This window comes from Cnephaeus nilssonii, assembly GCF_951640355.1.
Source record: "Cnephaeus nilssonii genome assembly, chromosome: 5".
NCBI classification, from domain to species: Eukaryota; Metazoa; Chordata; class Mammalia; order Chiroptera; family Vespertilionidae; genus Cnephaeus; species Cnephaeus nilssonii.
In genome coordinates, this window is record NC_137076.1 from 103176728 (window position 1) to 103191650 (window position 14923).

The window sequence follows — 14923 nt, forward strand, 5'->3', positions numbered from 1 at the left end:
GAGAAATAATAAAAGCAGTGTCATTAATGTCACATCCTTTCGGCTATTGTCAGGACTTTGATGCTAACTCCAAGTGAAATAGAGGGACTTTAGAATGTTTTGAGCAGAGGAATTACTTGGTTTGACATTGGCTTTGACCAAAATGATAGCAGCGGAATTGGTTAGATTCCGGATATATTTTAAAGGTATAGCAAATCAAATTTTCTGGTGGATTGGATATTAGGTATGAGAGAAATAATGTAGTCAAGGTATGTTGGCATAAACAGCTGGAAGGATGAAGTTACCATTAACTGAGATGGGGAAGGCTGAGATGGGTGTGCAGGGATCAGTCGTGTTGAGCTTGAGATGTTGATTAGACATCCAAGTAGAGAGGATGAATATGGAGTTGATATATGGTCTGAAGTTTGGAGGAAAGGTCTGGTCTCAAGAAGCAAATATGAGAGTCATTGACTCGTAGATGGTATTTAAAGCTGAGAAACTAGATAAGATCACCAGTCACCAGGGTGGTGACCTAGGTTTGATCCCTGGAGTACTCCAGTGTTAGGAAGAAAGGGAGAAGAGGAGAAAGGAACAAAGCAGAATGAGAAGGAGCAACACTGAAGTAAGAGAAAATCAGAAAAGTGTGTGTCGTGTAAGACAAGGAAGAAGAGATAGGCCAGGCGTCCTCAAACTACGGCCCGCGGGCCACATGCGGGTGTTTTTGCCGTTTCGTTTTTTTACTTCAAAATAAGATATGTGCAGTGTGCATAGGAATTTGTTCATAGTTTTTTTTAAACTATAGTCCAGCCCTCCAACAGTCTGAGGGACAGTGAACTGGCCCCCTGTTTAAAAAGTTTGAGGACCCCTGAAGTCAACTATGTCAAAAGCTGCTAATGGATCAAATAAGATGAGGGGTAAGAGTCAACCATTATGCTTAGCAACAAGAAGACCATTGGGAACCTTGAAAAGAGCACTTCCAGTGGAGTGGGTCTAGAAGAGAATCAGAGAAGAAATGATGGTAGTGAATATAGACAAGTTTTGGAGAGGTTTTGTTATAAGAAGGAATATTTTGCATGGAAGTAAGGCCAAGAGAAAGTTTTGTATTTTTTTTAATGGAAGAGGTAACAGCATGATTTGTAAGATGATATAATAGCAAAGAAAAAAAATTGTATAGGAGAGAGAGGGGGATATTGTTGGTGCTTTGTCCTGAAGCACATAGAGGAGTTGGGAGCTAGTTGAACATGTTAAGGGGTTGGCTTTTACCGAAGACAGTGTATGTGAGTGCATTTGCCAGTAAATACCGTAGGTGGATATGGTATTGAACATTTAGAATTAGAATATATTCCCAAAGGTGGATTTACACATTTTTATCTTTTTAATAAATATTACTAAATTGCCTTCTAGACTGGTTGTACTAATATACATTTCCTACAGTTTTCTTAGTCTTCCCACAATCTTATCCACACTACATCGTTTTAACCTTTTTCAGTCTAAAAGGGAAATATATTCCTCTCCAGTCTCTACAGCTTCAGGTCTATGCCAAACTATTTAGGTCCAGAGGCCATGGCTGGTTTGCAGAGAGACCGTGGAGGAGATTGACCTGAAGTAAGGACAAGCTAGCGGTTCTCTCCTCGTAGCCGTTCTGATGATGAATGAAGACAGCCTGGAGAGCTGTCAGCGAAACATCAAATTCACTTTAAAACTTTAGAGATTAAAAGGGAAAAAGAAAAGATAAATCAATTTAATGGATTGCTTTATAAGCCAGGAAATAGCATTGTTCATACTGTTAGTTCTTTCTGGTACAGCATACTGCTATCGTACCTTATCCCTTGTACCTTTTTTCCCCTAACTTTTCTGTTAAGCCACCAAGAACTGGTAGAATGTGGGGCATAGACCCACACTGTGACCCCTGGAGCCATTTCTCCATTGAAGGAACAGAGGGAAGGCGGTCAGAGATAAAGAGGTGACCTTACTTTGAATTATGTACTAGAAGGAAGTGACATTATTGCACACCACCCACACCCAGCTTCACCTCCTCCTCCTTTCCAGGCCATGGCTCCCCAGGTGTGAACTCACGGCTCTTAGCCTGGAGAGAGAAATGACCCCTCGTGCTGTGTGCTGTTGTAGTTGACTTTTACTGAGCACTGGGGTAAGCACTTCACATACACTGTCTCCTTTGCTCCTCATACATACTAGTAAGAGCCTTGTGAGTTATAGGGACTGTTGTTATTCTCATCTTATAGATGAAGAAACTGACTTACAGAGGATAATAATCTGCTCAGACACCCAGGTAGTAAGAGAAGATGTAGGACTCAAAGCCTAGGTCAGAATGACTCAGAAGCCCACCGGTTCATCACTGCATGTTTATGAACTTAATTATCTTCAGTTGGAATGTTCTCTTGTTCTCCAGTTCTCCAGCGGAGGCCTGTGGAGGGAGTTGCTCCTCTGTCAGTGTGGGGAAGAAGGGAAGAACTTCAAGGACTCAGTCACTCAGGGGAGGGGCGTGTCAGAGGAAACAATGTAAATAAAAATAGCTTGGCTGGTGTGGCTCAGTGTTTGAGGGTCGACCTATGAACCAGTATGTCATGGGTTCAATTCCTGGTCAGGCCACATGCTGGGGTTGCAGGCTGAATTCCCAATAAGGGGCTTGCAGGAGGCAGCCAATCAATGATTCTTTCTCATCATTGATCTTTCTATTTCTCTCTCCCTTCCTCTCTCTGAAATCAATTAAAAAAAAACTTTTTTTAAATAGATCTGAAAGTAGATATCAGATAAACCGAAGAGATTTCACCTCTTTATATATACATCCCTCTCTGAATCTAGATCTTGAGAGTTGTCTAGAAGAGTACTTCTGAGTGCTAGAAGCTAACCAAAAAACCAACCAAACAAACAAACAAAAGAGGCTTCCCAGAGGACAAAGAGTAGAGGTTACAAAAGAGGAACCCAAACATTCATATACACTAATACTGAGGAAAATACTTTAAAAAGCCAAGTTATCTGTATTGGACATCCTCTGTGCTTATTTCCCAGTTCATTCCCCTCAGTAGTAGATCTTGTCTACTGGGCAGCATGTCCGAGAGGAAGAATGGCAGTTCCTGGCATTGGGCCTCCATTCCCCCACTGTGGCCTCTGGCCAGGTTAACCGTTCAGTGCACAGTGTTCTTCTCCCAAGTCCCAGCGTCTCGCCTCCACAGCCATCTTAGCCAGGTCTGATGTCAAAGGTGTACCGGCACCTCCTTCCCTGCCCCCAGTTATGGCAGATGTAGTCCGTGGGAAAAGGTTGCAGGTTTCCCTTTGTGCAGCTCCGATAGTACCAACGTGGCAACTGTTGCTGGCTGCAGTGGCTGCCAGGCTGGCAGTGCCTCCGTCTCCAGCTGCCTGTCAGTGTAACAGGCCTTTCTCTCAAGAGGGACGTGCTGAGAAGGAAGGAGATGGGGTTTTCCAGGCACCGGATGGAGCAGGGAAGGCAAGCAGGGTTGTCGCACCTATAGTGAACATCAGAACCAAACCGCAGCCCTGTCACGTTTGTTTACAGTAGTGTGAGTGTAACTGCTAGACTGTAAGCCCGTGGTCGCCAACCGGTGGTCCGTGAGGTCCGAAAGCTTGGCGACCGCTGCTGTAAGCTATTTGAGGGCAGGGCCTCCGATTTCAGTAAGTATTGTTGAATAAAGCTGAATTAGAGTCAATAAATGACAACTTAGCCACGCCTTGTCTTCCATAGTCTTTTTTTTTTTTAATTAAATTTATTGTGGTGACATTGGTTAATAAAATGATACAGATTTTAAGTGTTCAGTTTTATAATATATCTGTATATTGCATTGTGTATTTACTACCCAGAGGCACCATATGTTTGACCCCCTTTACCCTTTACTACTCCCGCCCCCCTCTTTCCCTCTGGTAACCACCATACTGTTCTCTGTGTCTATGAGTTTTTGTTTGTTTGCTCATTTGTATCCATAGTCTTTATAGCCACCATGAAATGCCCCCGAGGCACTTGAGCACAATGAGATAAGTGTTTCCTATTTCAGAAGTATTACTCATTCTACGTTTGCACGGTCATATACTATTCACTGTTTTAATTAACACAGATGTGTCTGAAACAGTCCAAGAGACATGCGTGCCAAATTGCAACTTTAACATGAAGGTAAACGTTGTGGTTCTAAATAATTAATCCTTCTTGCTGATAAGTTAGCCAGTCATTTCCCCCCATCAGAGATCTTGGTCTGCCTATTCCTCCTTGTGCTGAAGAATTTAGTACCTTTACTTCCCTCAGAAGGACATTAGCATAAAAAGATCCCCAAAGATGACCCAAAATGCATAAACTACCACCACTCCTCAGTTACTCTGGCTCTTCCCATCACATGTAACAGTGCCTTTCTTTCCTGGGAGAGGCGGGAGGGGAAAGGCCCACCTTGGTTTATATTGAATTTGAGGCAAAGGTAGAAAAGCAGTGGCTGACAGCTGTCCTGTCCTGCACTGCCCTGCTTTCTTAGCCCTCCACACCTGTGCATTTCATTGCCTGGAATCCACTCCTCTCCCTCCAAGTTCACCTGGGAAACGGCAGCCGATCCTTGAGAAGTAACCTGTTCTATGATGTCTTTTCCCACTGCTCTCCTGCCCAAGCAGAGTCCGTTTCTTCTCTTCCCATACATCTTGACACATCTCTGTGCATGTGTCACCTTGCATGCAATTATCTTTACAGATCTGTTTCCTCCACCAGACTGAACTCCATCAGAGCAGAGATTTTATTTCATTCATTTGTTTTTCCCAGCACCTCACACACAGGAACTGTTAAGTTAATGCTGTCATATTGCATTGAATCTGTGTGGAAATCACTATCTGTAAGGCGAGTTAGGATAAGATCATGAGAGGGTGTAGAAGTGTATATGGAGTAAATTTCAAGGTATGCTTCGGCATTCCGGACAATGGTTTTGTCATTCATGTGTGTAAATGATAAGCAAAGCTGCATGGACTTCTGAGGTCGCACAGAAGAAAACCTGTATATGGACATGTTTCAGGACAGCCCAGGGTGGTTTTATGCTTAACCTCTTAGTCCACATGTGGTTACCATGACAAACATACTAGAGGCCCGGTGCACGAAATTTGTGCACGGAGGGGGGGTTGTCCCTCAGCCCAGCCTGTACCCTCTCCAATCTGGGACCCCTCAAGGGATGTCCAACTGCCCGTTTAGGCCCGATCCCGGTGGGCAGTCAGACATCCCTCTCCCAATCCAGGACTGCTGGCTCCCAACTGCTTGCCTGCCTGCCTTCCTGATTGCCCCTAACCGCTTCTGCCTGCCAGCCTGATCACCCCCTAACCACTCCGCTGCCAGCCTGTTTGCCCCCAACTTCCCTCCTCTGCTGGCCTGGTCACCCCTAACTGCCCTCTCCTGCAGGGTTGATCACCTCCAACTGCCCTCCCTTGCAGGCCTGGTCCCTCTCAACTGCCCTCCCTTGCAGGCCTGGTCCTTCCCAACTGCCCTCTCCTGCTGGCCATCTTGTGGTGGCCATCTTGTGTCCACATGGGGGCAGGATCTTTGACCACATGGGGGCAGCTATATTGTGTGTTGCAGTGATGATCAATCTGCATATTACTCTTTTATTAGATAGGATAGAGGCCTGTTACAGGGGTGGGGGCCAGCTGGTTTGCCCTGAAGGGTGTCCCTGATCAGGGTGGGGTTCCCTTAGGGCATGGGGCGGCCTGAGCGAGGGGCCTGTGGTGGTTTGCAGGCCGGCCACGCCCCCTGGCGACCCAAGCGGAGGCCCTGGTAGCTGGAATTTATTTTCCTTCTACAATTGAAACTTTGTAGCCTGGAGCGGAGCCAAGCCTGGGGCTCCCTCCGCGGCTGGCAGCCATTTCTGTTAGGGTTATAATTGAAACTTTGTTGCCTTAAGCGGGTGGGCCCAGCCAGGGTGTGCAGAAAGCTTTGCTTCCCCTGTTGCCGCCGGCAACCCTGGCCTGCTCTCTCAAGCTCCGTTCTGCCGCCATTTCTGTTTGAATTTGTTTACCTTCTATAATTGAAACTTTGTAGCTTGAGTGGAGGCTTAGGCCTGGCAAGGGCAGGCAGAAAGCTTGGCTTCCTCTGTTACCTAGGAAACCTTGCTTTCTGTGGCTGTAGCCAACTTGGTTGGGTTAATTTGCACACTCACTCTGATTGGATGGTGGGCGTGGCTTGTGGGTGTGTCGGAGGTGTGGTCAATTTGCATATTTGTCTATTATTAGGTAGGATAGGTCAGGATTCAAACGGGAAGCAAGCGCTGTGATACTTATGGAACAGGAAATTTGTTTCAGGAGTTATTAGACCTTGTACAGCCTTGGGCAAAGATGGGGAAATAGTGGGGAGAGTTGGAAGTTAAGGAGAAAAATCACTGATCAGTCCTCCTGAAACAATGACATGGATGGACAAGTTGGAGCTGGCAGGAAAATCTAGAAGCTTCCCACACCCAGCTGCTGGAGTGGACATGAAAGGAGGTGGGGTGAGGGGGCTGGTGTCGTGGCATGGACCTCAGTGAGAGACTGCTGCCTCTGCATAGCTGCCGCTCTGCAAGTTTGCTGCCAAGAACTTGGCAGTGAGCTTGGGATCCTTGGTCAGCAGGGCTGGTAGCTCTAGACACAGCAGGAAAGAGCAGGGACAGACTGAAACCAGTGGCATTTCTACATCTTATTCTCACCATTTCTGATCACAATGGCCTGAAGAAAATTGTGGCTACTTCACCTCAACCTTCCAAATCTCAACAAGTTTCTGTTTTACCCAATTCTAGCCCACAACCATACAGGAAATGGATTCTGGGAAAGTTAATTCTTATTTAGCCAAGTTGACACAGTACAAAATCACAGCAGTGTACCTCTAAATTTTGTAAATTGCATTCAGTTTCCATTTTAGAAGCAGTACTTTCTTGAACAGGAAAAGGCAGAGCTAAGAAACATGTACAACTTTATATTTTTTGAAAAAGCATTCTTGGGTTTTGCCTAGTACTATACCTTACTGGCAAACATTTCAGAAACAAATTGTTGGTTGTAAATGTTAAGGTGATTGTATAAACATTTCTTTGTCTTTTGATGGTCAACCTAGAATTTAAGTATAGTCTTTAAAGCAGTCATCTCTTGAGATCTTCTGCAAAAGGATCTAAAGAGAAAAAGGAAGGAACATTTATTGTGTGCTGTGCCATGAACCTCTTATGTGTCTCATTTCATTTAATTCATATACCAAACCTGTGAGGGTCCTAACGGTGAAGTAACTCAAGATCAAGTTCATATAAAAGGGTTGAAAATTCACCCCAGAATTTAGAGTAATTTATATCTCAGTCTAGGTTATTTTTTTCTCTTGACTTACTTAGTTGGTTATTTACATTTACTCCTACTTTTTTAACAACTTACTGAAGAATGGGTAACATATATTAAAGTACATAAAGTGAACTAATCTTGACTACAACTCAATGAATTTTTATGTATCTTTGTATACATCCAGCTAAAAATAGAAAATATTTCCTAATGCTCTTGATTGATTTTCCTTGGGCCATTTGTGTTTCCCAGGTAAACTGCCTTATGTTTATATCTTCATTACATGAATGGTGTAATTCTTGAAACAACAGTAGGGAAGTGAGCATAAGCAGTAAAGCAAATATGTGAAATAGCCTGCCTCGTAACTGCTTTGAATTGTATCTACTTATATCATTTTCTCTTTCTGCTTTTACCCTAAAACAGGTAATCAGATCCTGTCCCTCGGGAGCCTCTCAAAAGATCAGATTTATCCAATGAAACTCAAGGGCATCTCCATCTGCTATTCGGCTCTCAAATCTGCCTTGTGTGGAAATTATGTCAGCTTTGGCGTCTTCAAGTTGTATGGGGACAACCATTTTGACAATGTACTCCAGGCCTTTGTCAAAATGCTGCTGTCGGTGTCCCACAGTGACTTGCTAGTAAGCAACCACGCATCATGGGAATCTTTTGTGTGAAGCATGAAGTAACACCCCTATAGGCTTGGAATGGTGCTAATGAAGCCCAGGGAGGTAGCACAGCACCAGGACATTTTACGTTTTAGGACAGCATCTTGATTTAGCTTACAGACTTTGAGCAACTATGGTAGCTCTATTGGTATAATTAAACGTGCAATTTTGAAAACTGCAGCTCCCACCTTCTGGCAAATTAGTGGTCCAGAGTGCTCCAGGTTCTGCACCTAGAGAAAATGTAATTAGCAATTTCACCTAATTGCTTACAACTATACTTATAATTTAGCAAAGGTCTCTGTTTCCGCAGGAGAAAATGCAGGGTTGGCTGCAGGTTCTTCCCCTTCCATTCTCCTGTCTGCTTCCCCTGCTGTTTGGCCTGCATGTCCACTAATAGTCTGGGTGGTGGACAGAGAGCTGACCTGGAAGCCGCACAGCCTAGTGTAGTCTCAACCCTGCCACTCACTGGTCACTTACCGTGAATCAATCACCTTCTCTATTTCTCCAGGCTTTCATTTCCTCACCTTTAAAAGGAGTGAATTTAACAAAGTGATCTCTAGGTCCCTTTTCTACTCCGCCATCTAGTTCCTATGATTTATGTCAGTGGTTTTCAAACCTTGAGGCCCATCAGAATCACCTCGGTGCTTGTTGGAGATTCAAATTCAAGGCTCCTCCACTGAGCTGTGTCACTATCAGACTTTTTTAAAACATTTCTGCCTGGTTAAATAAAAGCTAATACACGCCCAGTGTGATTACAGTAATTGCTTCATAGCACAGCCAAGTTCATGCTCAGGCTTCGTTTTGGCTTTTCCACCTGCTCCCAACCCAAGGTGACAAGTAAGATCTGGGGGGGTCTTCATCAGTCAGCCTGTGTGAGAAATGCTCCTTGACATTCTGATCTCTTCCTTCCTTTCTTTCTTTTTTGCTAATCCTCATTCAAGGATATTTTTCTCATTGATATTTTAGAGAGAGAGAAAGGGAGAGAGAAAAACATCGATGTGAGAGAAGCACATCGATTGGTTGGCTCCCCCATGCGCCCCAACTGGGGCAGGGATCGAACCCAGGTACATGCCCTTGACTAGGAATTGAACCTGTGACCCTTCGGTGCAAAAGCTAGCACTCTAACCACTGAACAACACCAGCCAAGGCTCTGATCTTTTTCTAATAGACAAGCAATCTTCTAACTCAGTAATCCTCCAATTTGAGGGTACCTCAGGCTCCCTTAGTGTATATATTTAAAATGTCCATTTGGGGACCTCTTTTCACTTAGTGAGTCTGGAGTGAGGATCAGAAAACTGCATTTTTAACAAGCACCCACAAAGTTCTTCTGACATGATTGTAATCTCACTTTAGGATATATTGCTCCGGCTTACTTCTCTTTTGAGTGTACTTTTTTGATACTGGTTTGAGTTTTATTTCAGCTTTTCCAGGTATCTTTCTCAGGTGCTTATCTCTTACCTGTAGTGTATGGTATATATTAAGCCATTTACCAAATTATGGTTTAGTTAGAAGGGTTGACAGTGTGTAAATAAAGAAGACTGTAATGCCAAATCCTATTATAATAGGAAATTTCTTTGTGTTAAAGAGAAAAAAGGGTTGCCAAGCCATTGTTAGGCAATATTCAGTGTTACAATGTTCTAGTCCAGAAAAATAATTCCGTCTTCTATATTCCATACTGTAGAGATTTTACTTGCATTTAAGTGTTAGTCATGTAAGGTAAAGTTGACATGACATACTATGCTGGAGCTTCAAGTTAGGATTTCTGGACATCAAGAGATTCCTATTAGAACCCTTTAAATGCTGAATTGAGAATCATTATGTCATTTGTTTCATATATTTCTTTTATATTTATTTTGTTTAAGTAAGTTTACCATTTCCAATATTATAGATGGCAATTTCCCCTGGACTGTAACACGCCTTTTGCTTCTCTGTGGCTTGACATTCAGTATCTCTGTGTTGTAGCAATATCGGAAACTGAGCCAGTCTTACTACCCACTCCTGGAATGTCTCACCCAGGACCACATGAGCTTCATCACCAACTTGGAGCCTCCAGTGCTCCTGTATGTTCTCACATCTATCTCAGAGGGGCTCACTACTCTTGGTAAGTAGCATGGAGAACATTATTTCTAGAGGAAAAACTTTACCTGGTCTCTTAATGTACGAGCTCATTCAGATGATCATGGGAAAAAGGGGGAAAGATTATGTGCACAAACGGAAAGACTATAACTATAATCTAATACTCTGCCCCACAAGTCCTACCTGCCTCGTCCTCCCCACATTCCAGCTGTTTCTCTTCAGCTCGGTGAGATGCGTTGACTTATTTGGCTTCCCCCTTCCTCGCCTGTAGCCTGGAACTGCCTTGGGAGCAAGCTTGAGCACTTGTGTAGGCTTTACCTCATTTGTTTCCTCCTCTCTGGTTTCACAGTCCTGTACTACTTGTTGTGCAGTAATTGCAAAATGTTGTTTCATATATTTTGTTCTGTTTTCTAGTTGTTTATGGCAGAAGGGAAAATTCTCATAGCAGTTAATCCTTCATGGACAGAAACTGATGTCTTGTCTTTTATTATTACAGTTTGGCTTGACATTCTTTTATCTCACATCATAGTAATACTTGAAGATTTTTAATTAGTTGCAGGTGACTGTGTTCTCCAAATGTGGTCTTAGGCCTGGAACCTGCATTTTAACAAGGGTCTCAAGTGTGTCTTGACAAAGTGACATTATGGAGAGAACACTGAACTTGGAATTAAGTTCCAGTGCTGCCACTTATTAAATATATGACCATGGGCGCCTACGCTGTGCCTGGTGCTGCCATAGGTGTTTTCATTTCCTTCTCAGAACCATCTACTGACCAACTAGGTTAGATACTCTAATTGCACTGTTTGTCCTTATTTCCTACTTGATTGCAAGCTTCTGAAGGAGAGGAACCGTCTTGATCAGACTTTCCCAGTGCCTGGCACTAATAAGTACTCACTAAGTATTAATTGAGTGAATTAATTAGAAAAGATTATTTTCATTACGTGGATGGTAAACTGTGGCTCAGAGAGGTGAAACAATTTGCCTAAGGTCATACAACTAATAAGTACCTGATCGAGGAGTCTTTCTAACTAAAACTCACTCATTCTTTTCATCTGCCACCCTGCTGGATGTACCTGGTAAAAGTCACAGTTTCGGTGGCTAGATGCCTGGTAAAAATGGTTTTCCTTGTATTCGTGATTTTATCTTCAATCTCTTGTATTGTTGCAAAATGGCATTGTAACCGTTGGATAACTGGCAGGTGAATTGTGTTCTGTGTCTTTTAAGAAAGAACTATTTAGATGTTGAAAGTAACCACTTGTCTTTCTCCTTTTCCAACAATAATAAATTTGCAAGGAGACATTTATAGGTATTGTTTGGATTACAAGTAGGTTTCACTTCTACTATAGCTTCAATGGAGAAAGTGAAAGGGAGGTACAAAAAGTTGAATCAGTGATAGAGTAGTGACTTGCTTAGCAGGATGTTAAAAAATTTTAGTTAGTCATCATTCATTAGCATTTTTAACCCGGGCCAGCTATAATGTGGGGAAAGGTAAAGGGCAATAAGAAAAGTAATTATAGTTTCTATACTTTTAATCACCCATCTACCATCACCAGCACCGCCACCCCCATACTCTTTTATACAGAGACCAAGCACAGGGCTTACACAAAGCTGCTCTCAACGCATTCACTCACTCATTATCAATTGTGCACAGAACTGTGTACCAGGTACTATTCTAGACCTTAGCACCACCGAAGGGAAGGAGACAGATAAGGTCCCTCCTCAGGGGAAGCTTATCTTCTAACGGGGAGGGATAACAATAAATACACACATGAAAATGTCAAGTCATGATACGCACTAAACCAAGATTTTAAATGGGATCATGAATAGAGAATGATTAAGTGTGGCTTCTTTAGAAGTGGCGGGGATAGGGGTGCACTCCAAGAAGTAAAGGAAGGCGCAAAGGCAGAGAAAGGAAAGGTGAGGGCAGCCGAAAAGGTGAACCAACTGGAAACCGCCAGAGCTAAAATGTTGAATATTAATCAATAGAATGTGTTATTATTTTGACCACATTCTTGAATTGGATGGACTAAATTGTATGTATGAGTGTAATATGGGAGTGAAATATTCAGGAAATAATTTAGAGACTTGGAGACCTTGTACATGTTTCCCTTACCAAAAACATGCTAAAGAGAAGAAAGCTGTGGATTAGCTACCTAGAATGACAGGCTTGGTATTTAAGGGATTGAAATAGCCAGGAAAACAAATAAGCGAGAAGGAAAATCTTGGTATTAAGCACATTTTGCAGAGGTGCAAATTGAAGCTCTCTAAAGTCAAACATCTAGAAAATAGAGATTGAAATCTAGACCTCCCTGTTTCCAAAACCACTCCGACCCTCAAATAGGCCTTTTATTTCTGAAATTGCCTTTCACACCATATTTTTCCAAGACCTTCAAACACCCTTCTGCTATGGTGAGAAATTTTGAGTCAAAGCCATATTTCAGCTCAGTCCTATTATCTTTCTTCTGACTCTCAGTTAAGCAACTCTTCCCTACACAGTTGACTTTTCGGCACAGCTTTCTATGATGGGTCCTAGGGAGCAGGAGGGCTATTAATGACGCATGCGCTTCCCGTGGAGACCAGTTGCAGGAGAAAAGGAGCATTGGGTTGTTCTCAGTGCCAAACAAGTTACTTCAGAAGACACATGCCTGGTAGGCTTAAAATTATATCTAAAATTGTCTAAATTATTGATGAATCCTTAAAAGTTTCTAAACACCAAGAACTAGAACAAAATATGAAAACTCATGACTTCTTTCGTGTCAAGAGTGTTTCATTTTTTGAGCCTCATGCAGTAGCTTGAGCTGTAAATAAAGAAAACTGATAATAATACATAGTCCTCAGCACTGTTCATTCTGTTTTTGATCAAATGCCCTCGATCCTTCTGATTCCACACTTTTCATTCTACCCTGAAATAACATTTATCCTTTCTGAGTCCCCACCCATAAATCAGCTTGCTTTTACTGCAGGGATGTATGTTCCAACCTTTGTGTCTAAAGTGTTTACCTGGCTTTTTCATAGCTGACTCAGTAGATTAGAACCTTTTAATGCAACCTGCATGGCATGTGGTCACCAAATCTATGTGAAGTCTTTCTAATTTTTGTATGAGTGATGGCATATTGCTCTCCACTGGTGAGGGGACCATATCTATTTCCTGCTTGCTTCCTTTTGTAGATGTTAAGTTATTTAACCCATTTACTTTCATGGTTAGGACTTCAAAGGCAGAAATGTAAAGGAAAAGAAAAAAACAACCAGACTCAACAAGTCTGTGCTTGACTCTTGGGCCTAGATGTTTTCCGCTACATTATATTACTGCTCAGGGTTATGAAACCAAACTCCCTTTTCTGCAAAGTAACCCAATTGGTGGGGAGAGGTAAACAGTTAATTAGTTATCAATCAATCAAATGCCATAGCTTTAGGAGGGAAAAAAGCTTCTTTCTTAAAAGCCTATAGCTCCACAGGTTCCCAAATCTATTGTCCAGGCCCATCTTTTAGACTTTCATTCAACCCCTGTGATCCTGCATCAGCTACCAGTGTTGTGCTCGATCTTAAATACATACATTTGTTTTTCAAAACTTGGCAGCGTTGTATCAACTGTAGGTTTTATTACTAAACACATCTCAAGACCTAAAAAACTTTCTCAGATTAGTTTTGCGTATCCATTCTTCAGTCAATTCAGCTAATATTTCACCTCAGATCTGTGGCAGGCTCACACGTGTATCAGAACCTCGGAGGTGAACAAAAGGGGTAAGAAATTATTGCCTTAGGAAGTTGATAATCCGCTGCTTCTAGCCCTACTTTCCCAGTCAACTCTTTGGAGTCCACCACGTTGCCGTTTTCTGAGTGCCATAATGTTTTCAATTGTTTCTGTGGCTGTTCCTGTCACTAATCATCAACTCCCTGGGATCATGTCCATATGTTAGCATTAGCCAAAAACAGGACAGTGTCACACTCTGAATCAAAACCATGAATTTTGGGTAATCTACTTAACCTCTGGGCTTCATTTTTCTCATTTGAAAAATACAAATAACACCTACTATATACAAAGTGGTTTTTAGAAGTTCATGAAACGATCATTTTGGTGTACAAAGGATACTCAATAAATGGTTGTTCTATCTTGTCACTTTCTTGCTTAAAAAAACAAACTTCAATAACACCTCTGTTGCCCTGGCCAGTTTGGGTCCCAGGTTCGATTCCAGTCAAGGGCACATGCCCGGGTTGCGGGCTTAATCCCCAGATGGGGGTGTGCAGGAGGCAGCCGATCAATGATTCTTTCTCATCATTGATGTTTCGATCTCTCTCTCCCTCTCCCTTCCTCTCTGAAATCAATAAAAATACATTTTAAAAAAGAATAATAATAAATATAACACCTCTGTTGCCTTTCAGATTAAATGTAAATGTCTCAGCCCACTATCGGATGTCCTCAAGAAAGATACGAACCTTCTTTGTCAAACTTCTTTCTCTGACTCCCCTCCACGTTCTTTCACTCAGACTGAAAGCCCTGCTCTCTCAGCACACCCTCCCCTTTCACCTTGAGGGCAGCCTGAGTTCCCTTTGTGATTTCGGAAGGTGCTGATGCTTACATATAGCTTCCTTAATACCCAATTTTGCTTAATATCTACTTAATTTTAGTGGTTAAGAGCATAGATCCAGAGTTCCTCCTTGTCTATTTTCCTGTTATGGCTCCACAATCATGTAGCTCTGTGTCACTGGACAAGTCACTTATTCCCTCAGTGTCCTCCCCTGTAAATGGAGATAATAATAGCAACTATTATAACGCTGATGTGAGGATTAACAGTAATAATCCGTGTAACTAACACAGTAAGTCTCAAAAAATACCAGCTGTTGTGATGAGACTAGTTATTTTCTTCTCATTCAGCTCCGCAGTACATCTTACAAATGATGAGAAAGGTTAAGTGCCTCTTTCA

The 14923-nt window shown here is 42.4% G+C and overlaps 1 protein-coding gene across 4 annotated transcripts in view; it reads left to right on the forward strand.

Annotated features, from left to right (window-relative positions):
• Window positions 1-14923, forward strand: part of RANBP17 (RAN binding protein 17) — a 232729-nt gene that overhangs the window by 189952 nt on the left and 27854 nt on the right. For all 4 annotated transcript variants that reach the window (XM_079771004.1, XM_079771005.1, XM_079771006.1 and 1 more), the window contains 2 exons: window positions 7684-7898; window positions 9888-10026. In XM_079771004.1, the coding sequence (XP_079627130.1) occupies window positions 7684-7898; window positions 9888-10026 (354 nt within the window). The remainder of the gene's footprint in view (window positions 1-7683; window positions 7899-9887; window positions 10027-14923) is intronic.